The sequence below is a fragment of the Salvelinus sp. IW2-2015 genome, linkage group LG36, assembly GCF_002910315.2.
Source record: "Salvelinus sp. IW2-2015 linkage group LG36, ASM291031v2, whole genome shotgun sequence".
Taxonomy (NCBI): domain Eukaryota; kingdom Metazoa; phylum Chordata; class Actinopteri; order Salmoniformes; family Salmonidae; genus Salvelinus; species Salvelinus sp. IW2-2015.
Window position 1 is genome coordinate 8270789 of NC_036875.1, and position 7791 is coordinate 8278579.

Genomic DNA, 7791 nt, shown 5'->3' on the forward strand with positions numbered 1-7791 from the left:
AAATATACCTGGCATAGGCCTACTCAGATCTCCACCTGGACCTCGTCCATGACTACCCACGACTACAATGCATGGTCAACCAACAAGACTGTAGCCTAATACCGTTTTCAAATGAGCTCATTGGCCTAAACATGACTTTCTTGAATTTGATTTGTTCAACTTTTTAGTGCAAGAAAATAGCCCTAATATAATAAATGATCTAACATTTGATGTTGAAAATACATTTTGTCGAGTTTTCAAATTCATAGCTTATAGTTGCCTATACTATGCTAAGAATCGTTTCACACTTGCAAGATATGAAATGCATAGACCTCTAGGCTACTTGGATATAGGCTATCCATTCATTAACTCTTACACTATTAAATATTAAATGCATAGACCTCTAGGCTACTTGGTTATAGGCTATCCATTCATTAACTCTTACACTATTAAATATTAAATGCATAGACCTCTAGGCTACTTGGATATAGGCTATCCATTCATACATTATTCTACACTGTTGAATATGAAATGCATAGACCTCTAGGCTACTTGGATATAGGCTATCCATTCATACATTATTCTACACTGTTGAATATGAAATGCATAGACCTCTAGGCTACTTGGATATAGGCTATCCATTCATAAACTCTACTACACTATTAAATATTAAATGCATAGACCTCTAGGCTACTTGGATATAGGCTATCCATTCATAAATTATTCTACACTGTTGCATGAACTTCCATACCTGACTTGTTCCAGGGTTTAATCAATAAGTCACTTAATACCACATAACATGTAGCATTTAATTGCCACTTTATATCTGATTGCAACCAGAACCACATATATTCAAATTCTTCATACAGATTGCAAAACGATGCAGCCCTCCAGGCTTAAATTATACATAATTGTAAGATAGACAAAACATTATTTCAAAGAAGGCTAAACATCTGTGCTATCGTTAAATTACATATCGATATTATATTGATAATTATTAACAGGGTGGTTCAAGCCCTGCATGCTGATTGGCTGACAGCAGTGGTATATCAGACCTTATAACATGTGTATGACAAAACATTCATTTTTACTGCTCTAATTACATTGATAACCCGTTTATAATAGCATTAAGGCACCTCGGTGGTTTGTGGTATATGGCCAATATATCACGCTATGGGCCGCATTGTGATATGCACAAGAACATCCCTTAGCCATGGTATATTGGTCATATACCACACCACCTCGGCCCTTAGTGCTTAAATATGCATTATTATAAAATAAATGTAAAAAAGCTTGTTTCTTCTTGTTGCTTTAATTGAATAGGGTCTCGTTTTCCAGTTGAGGTGTAAGATGATCATACCAGATGCATCTTTACTTTTGAAGTGTTTCCCAAACAAGCAAGTAGAGAGAACATTTGGTAAATGCATTAAAGTATCATTAAACCATGTGTTGATACTGTACTGATAGGATCAAAAGAAAGCAGCTCTGCTCTCGGATCAGCTTTCTCCATTCAAATCTTACCTTAAACATTATAATTATTCCACAATACTGACGACGGATCAGCTCCTAGAGAAAACACTTCGGCTACATCGTAAGAAAGTTCTAACGATGATCTTAACGCTACGAAGTCTCTTGGAGACGAGGCCCTGAACAGGTGCGTGCAATGAATATGGGCCTAGGGCTACTGGATTGGATGCAGGTGCGAGTATGGGAAATAGATAGGCCTATGTGACTTCACGTAACAGCTTCCTATTTGAGTAGGCTAAAGGCTGGCCTACTGCAGCATCCGAGAGCATCACAACTGGAGGATATTACTGTACATCGCAGGTGCCTCCGCTTCAAAACGCTGCCAGATTTCCTCCACAAGGATTTGAACACTCATCTTAAAGCTTACTCAGGTTTTTGGTGTATGTCTGCCAGTAGCTTGCAGTCGGGCTTCTATGTTGATGCATCGTTATCAAATAGGAATTCGTCTTACATGCCTTAACATCATGGTTAACCACCATAGGTGAGTTTGCTTTTTTACAAGTCATTTTCATGATATTTCCTGAAGACGCCATGCAGTGAATTTCAACGTTTTTGTAGGCCTGGTACCTTTTTCAAAATGACAATAACCCTATATATTGACAATGGGCATGCAAGACAATAAAAGTCAACAGCAACGTTATAGCAAGGGTTTGTCAAAGTGGAATTAATGCCAAAACGCTGAACTTGCACCGAGTGAGCCGCACTGACTGTGCGAACTGTGTTAACAATAAGCTCCTTTCACTGTTTAGAGATGTATATCTTAACCAAGTCTGGGAAAATTGAATGTAAACAATTGTATGCTTTGAGAGTGTGTGGGTTAGATTGAAAGGGAAAATTAAGAGGTCTACTAGGGGCCCGGTATTTAAAAGCTGCGCGATTGTTATTGTCGTTATCTGCGGTTGTTCGGGCTCCCTTGCTCGTTAAAGAATTCCCCTCAAGGCATCGCTATTTAAATGATTATGTTGTTATTAAGGCGGACAATACTTTTATATGCCTTTGGTTTGAAACTGGCTCGAATTACCCCCGCTGTTAATAAAGCCCGGCAGTTTTTATTTGACGGTTTTTAGCGGGTGATTTTTTCCACAACAAGAGGAGAAAGAAAAGCTCAACAAACTCTCACACTAAGCACTGAAAGGAGTGTTTGTTTTAGTCTGTGAAATTATCCGGAGAAAATATGGCAGAGACCCTTCTACAAACAAACACTGTTAGCAAGTAACAATAGTCATTAGCGAGTAACAGTCACACATATCACACAGTAGTGTCGTGGATTTTTTACAGTCACAAATAAATAATGCAATTATTTTCTTAATTAAATCTTAAACAAGATGCAAAACGATCAGAAGAAAAAAAGGGTATGGTTTTTACTCAGTTTATTTGAGTTTAAACGTTTTATTTATGTAGCCTACTGGAATTATTTACATTGATATATAATATAGGGGATATAGCCTATGTGATAATGGCACAATTGCTACAGTATTCTATGGAAACATAAATCAAAGGGCTCAACTTCATCATTCAAAAATATGTGTTTTAATAAATAGGCAAAAAAAACGGAGTTGAACATCCATGGAGCGTACTTCAATAACGTATTCTAAATTGCATTGGTCCCTTACAAGCTGAAGATACTTACAGGTATGTACAATAAGAAACATTTATATACTTCTATGTATTGTTTTTAAAAACAGAACGAAATATAATTTCCCCAAAAAGATAAAATATGGCTTTTCCTACTATCATCACCGACATTAAAACAACGTGATAATGCAGTAGACACTAGAAGCGTCATACAACACTGTCTGACAACACTGTCTGACAACACTGTCTGACAACACTGTCTGACAACACTGTCTGACAACACTGTCTGACAACACTGTCTGACAANCTGACAACACTGTCTGACAACACTGTCTGACAACACTGTCTGACAACACTGTCTGACAACACTGTCTGACAACACTGTCTGACAACACTGTCTGAGTATGCAACATGATTTTCGGGGTTATTTTTACTCCTTCTCGCACTGTTCCATGTGTTAGGTAATTGCACTCAACACACCCCAGGAGAGTTGTGTGTCACATTACGTCTCTTGACAATGTTTCTGAGGTTCGTGGGTTCTTCAATAGATTGGGTGTCTTCGTACTTTGTAGAAGTAAACAGTCTATAACGGTAAAAAAAATAAAACACATCAAAATGTTAGCACCAATTACCAATATTACAGATTTATTGCATATATATTATCAAACAAAAGCTTTACAATATAGTATAACTAATACATCACATGCATAGCTTTATTGCACTTCATTCCTGAAAGAGATTGGTAAGGCTAGCCATGCATTGTCTATTGGCATTAAGGGTGGCACAAGTGTCTATTTGAAACGTTCACTGGCATAGGAAGTCATTAATGAAACAATTATTTCGCCCTGAGTGAAACCATATGTCAACAACGGAAAGGGATTTCATTTTAAATGTGGTGCATAAACCACAGTGGCCTATGTAATTGCATCACTGGAAAATAACAGAGCAGGCCAAATAGACTGTAAGGGACGTGAGCACCTGTCCGTTTTAGGATGTTTTCATTTCTATGGAAGAGTGAACACACAGCATCATAAATCTATGATAAATATTTATGCAGTTATATTATTTCGAATGTAGTCTATGCAAACGCATTTGACTTCATTCACAGTTGGCTATTACAAAGACTACATTTCCTTTCAGTAATTTATGAGGCAAAGTGTAAATGCCGCAATTAGCCTACATTTCTATTAGACTTTAGATGGCCGTTTTGTTTCTTGAATTCGTTTAATAAATATTAGTAGGCTACAATTTGCTATACATAGTGTGTATGTGTGGGTTAAACACATTTGTATTAGTTTTGTTCAATAACCAATGTAAGGAGGAAAAAGGGCTAAGCTGTTTAAATCAGCCTATAGGCTAATGCACGCATAAGTAGCCTAGTCTCTAGGCCTAATTTTGATTTTAGCCTCATAAATTGTTGATAACATTTTAATTATGTCGTTTAATGAGAACAAATGAATGTAAAGACCACATCCCAAGAAAAATAACATGTCATTCTGGGTTCTCTCTTATTTTCCTTTGACATTCCACACAGGCTAATGAAACCCCAAACAGTATTGGCAGCAGAATTTGATATTGAAAAGACGTCCGGTTAAGTTCGAGAAAGACCACCTTCAAATGTACAGTGTTTACACAAATCACCATAGTGTAGTTTATTTTTCCTCTTTACAGAAGAGCTGGTTTAAAGCCTACGACAACAAAGTCTTTCTTGTGATCGATTGATTGCGAGTGYGCGGTCTGTAAACTACATGGTTCCAGTCCATGGAGCTAAACAAACCAAAAGCAGGCATTATTTCACTGGAAATGTGTTCTTCGCTGTCACGATTTTGAATCAATGTTCAACTCATATACGACTTTAATATGTGTTCCAATACATCAGTAGCCTACTAGAATTGGTCCAATCTATTCAGAGCAGACATGTCATTTAAAAGCATAGGTAAATGTGTGGCCTATACTCCTTTAGAAAGAACTAGGCCTAGGCATATTAACAATGTTTCTAATAATTATTTGTAGCAACAAACCATTCCTATTTGATTTTTGAACATGTAGCCTCTGACGAAGGCCGTGTGGCCGATACGTAAACGTATTAAATATCCGTGATACTATCAAGAGCAGTGTGCGGTTTCCTCTTTCCTTCATCATGAACATGTAGCCTATGCCATATCAAGGCTCTTCAGTCTCCATTTTACAAAATGTGCATTAGATTTACACTACTCTAATTAGGTCAAGGGCACTGGACAAGAAAACAAATGCATTCAGATTGTTGTGTGGCATGCATAGTGATGCATAAATAAGTCTCAATGACTTGCTTCACAGCGCAAAGCCGCTCAACGGTTTGGGTAACGGTATGCATTGATAAGGGAAGTAGAAACTCTCAAAATACCGTATCCATTTTTTACCTGCAACCAGCCAGTATAGATAGACTTTAGGCCTAATGGCTCGCATATTTAATCAAACGCTGGTTTAAACTCTCGGGCCCAAGCCGAGCGTTGCCATTCCTGCGGCCTCCATACAAGAAAGTTCTCCATTGTGAATAAATTACCCATGGTAGGCTGTTCAAGGCTGCTGCTCTCTCTCCCATAGGCCCTCCGTCTTAAAATGTCGTTAAGAACGGACAAGGATTAAGTGCAAGACTCACAACTCACCGCAGAGTTTAATGTGTTTTCGAGCTGTCATGCCACTCACGGCTAGGAAAACCCCCATACGTTTCTACCCTTATTCACTCCCCCAGTGTCAGTGAAGCGTATTTTATAGTTGTCTTTGGTTGCTACCTCGGTGCTTGGCAAGTAAACAATGTTCCAAAACCATTATTTACATTAATAACACCAAGTTTCCACGTCCATAAATCGTAAAGCAGCCATATTCTTATTGTAAATGAAGTACTCCATGACCCTCACTAACTTATTTTAAAGCCCGRTTTCTTCTCATTTAGCAAAGTGTTGTTGTCAAGCAAATGCTGATGGAGCACTTGTCTAACTGTGTATTAACCTGGCTCATGCTCAGGTCATCCACATGCGTTTCTGCGCGCCAGACTCCAGGTGCGCGCGGACTGGTGAAATGTATGCCATGGCATGGATGTGTACGAATGTTATTTGTAGGCRATTGAGCTACCAGATTAATTTGATCATACAAATTCACTGAGACAATTGGGTAGGTTACAATTATTCCGTACATAATTCACTGTACCATTGTTATTACCTATAGAATTAGAGGGGACATTGTTTCGCCTTTAAATCAATAGCCTACCTGACGCTGACTTTAAGCTAAAGCCACAACCTAATATTTTTTCCCCAGGATCATTAACCAGTGCCAAAGCTATTGCTACTGTATGTGAGGTTCGCCATTATTATCACTTGTTAAATTTGCCCTAAAATGTCCACGAATTTCAAATAGGATATAGGCTAGCCAATAGGAATAGGCCTACTCTATGTTCACAACTTTTATGCATAATAATAATAATCATCATCATCATCATTTAGGACTTATTTTTGGTTTTGTTTCGTCTCATGGGAGGTAAAGCTGCATTTGCCACCTACCGCTTTGGCAATGAGTGAAGGGCTTTGGGTGCTAGTGCGTTGCAGACATTGACCAAGCGCCCTCCATCCTCCACACCGAGAAAGCATAACTGAGTCTCTCGTGCGCAACGTAGCTGCAGCTCGACATCTTGTTGTCCATCTCGTCGCTTTGCAGCACCTGATAGAGGAAGTCTATGTATCTGGAGGCCAGTTTTAGTGTCTGGATCTTGCTCAGTTTATCCGAGGGTAGAGTGGGGATGATTTTGCGTAAAGACGAGAAGGCTTCGTTGAGCGACTGTGTCCTTTGCCTCTCCCTGACGTTGGCTAGGCACCGCTGGTTCTGCAACTCCTCGTAGGACTGATTGCTGCTTGGACTCGTTTTTTTGCCCCGTTTCACGGAACCCGGACTGCAGTCCTCGCTCGACTTTTTACTGTGTCTCCTCTTCCTTCCAAATATTTTCTGTTGTCGGTCCAACTCCTCCTCGCTGGTCACTAGGCTATCCACAGGGGAGATGGGAGAACTTGAGCCCTCTTCCATTTCTCGTTTAAAGAAATGCAAGGATATCGAAGAAAAAACGGTCTCCACTTTTGAAGCCTGAGTTAGAAAATATATCCGAATATGCAGCCAGGCACCGACAGAAAGTCGTTTTAAAAAATGTCTTACTCTACGACTTTTCTTCTCTCTACGTCTTGGGAGTCTGATACACTACTTTCGAACGTACGCTTGGCACCGTCCTTCTCTCGCAGGAAGTTTTTCCTTACTTTTTTGGGGAAACTTCATCCAAGATTCAGATGCTAAATAGTTGTCTGAGTGGAGGGGGAGGCAGTATTGGGCTCTGATTGGCCAGCTAATAAACAGGAGGGAACAGTCTTAGGTTACACTCCATCATTCTAGCAGCCCAGGACTTCAGTCAGAACATATTTGATTGTCATGTCAAAACAATCAAATATGACAAAAGTAACAATAGGGCTATTATTATTATCTGCAATAATTCATGTTCTAGCCTTCCTATTCCAAATATAGTACGTTTATTTGATAAATGCATAATTCAAATTATGAAAAGTGTGTTGTTTCTTAATTGGATATTAATGAACAATGCCCATTAAATTCCTTAATACTGACTATCTTAATATAGTGACATCAAGATAAACGATAAATATAGGCATYATAACCTAAATATATATAGGCTTATAT

General features: G+C 38.7%; 1 protein-coding gene across 1 annotated transcript; it reads right to left on the reverse strand.

Annotated features, from left to right (window-relative positions):
• Positions 1 to 3394: 3394 nt before the first annotated feature.
• On the reverse strand, positions 3395 to 7367 carry LOC111959875 (twist-related protein 2). Its single transcript, XM_023981711.2, has 2 exons — positions 6618 to 7367; positions 3395 to 3664 (listed from the first exon to the last, which is right to left on the reverse strand). The coding sequence occupies exon 1, from the start codon at positions 7132 to 7134 to the stop codon at positions 6649 to 6651; it is 486 nt and encodes a 161-aa protein (XP_023837479.1). The 5' UTR covers positions 7135 to 7367; the 3' UTR covers positions 3395 to 3664; positions 6618 to 6648.
• Positions 7368 to 7791: the final 424 nt, after the last annotated feature.

Excerpts from the sequence above, each read along its gene's own strand:
- LOC111959875 (XM_023981711.2), bottom strand. The coding sequence starts at position 7,134 with ATGGAAGAGGGCTCAAGTTCTCCCATCTCCCCTGTGGATAGCCTAGTG.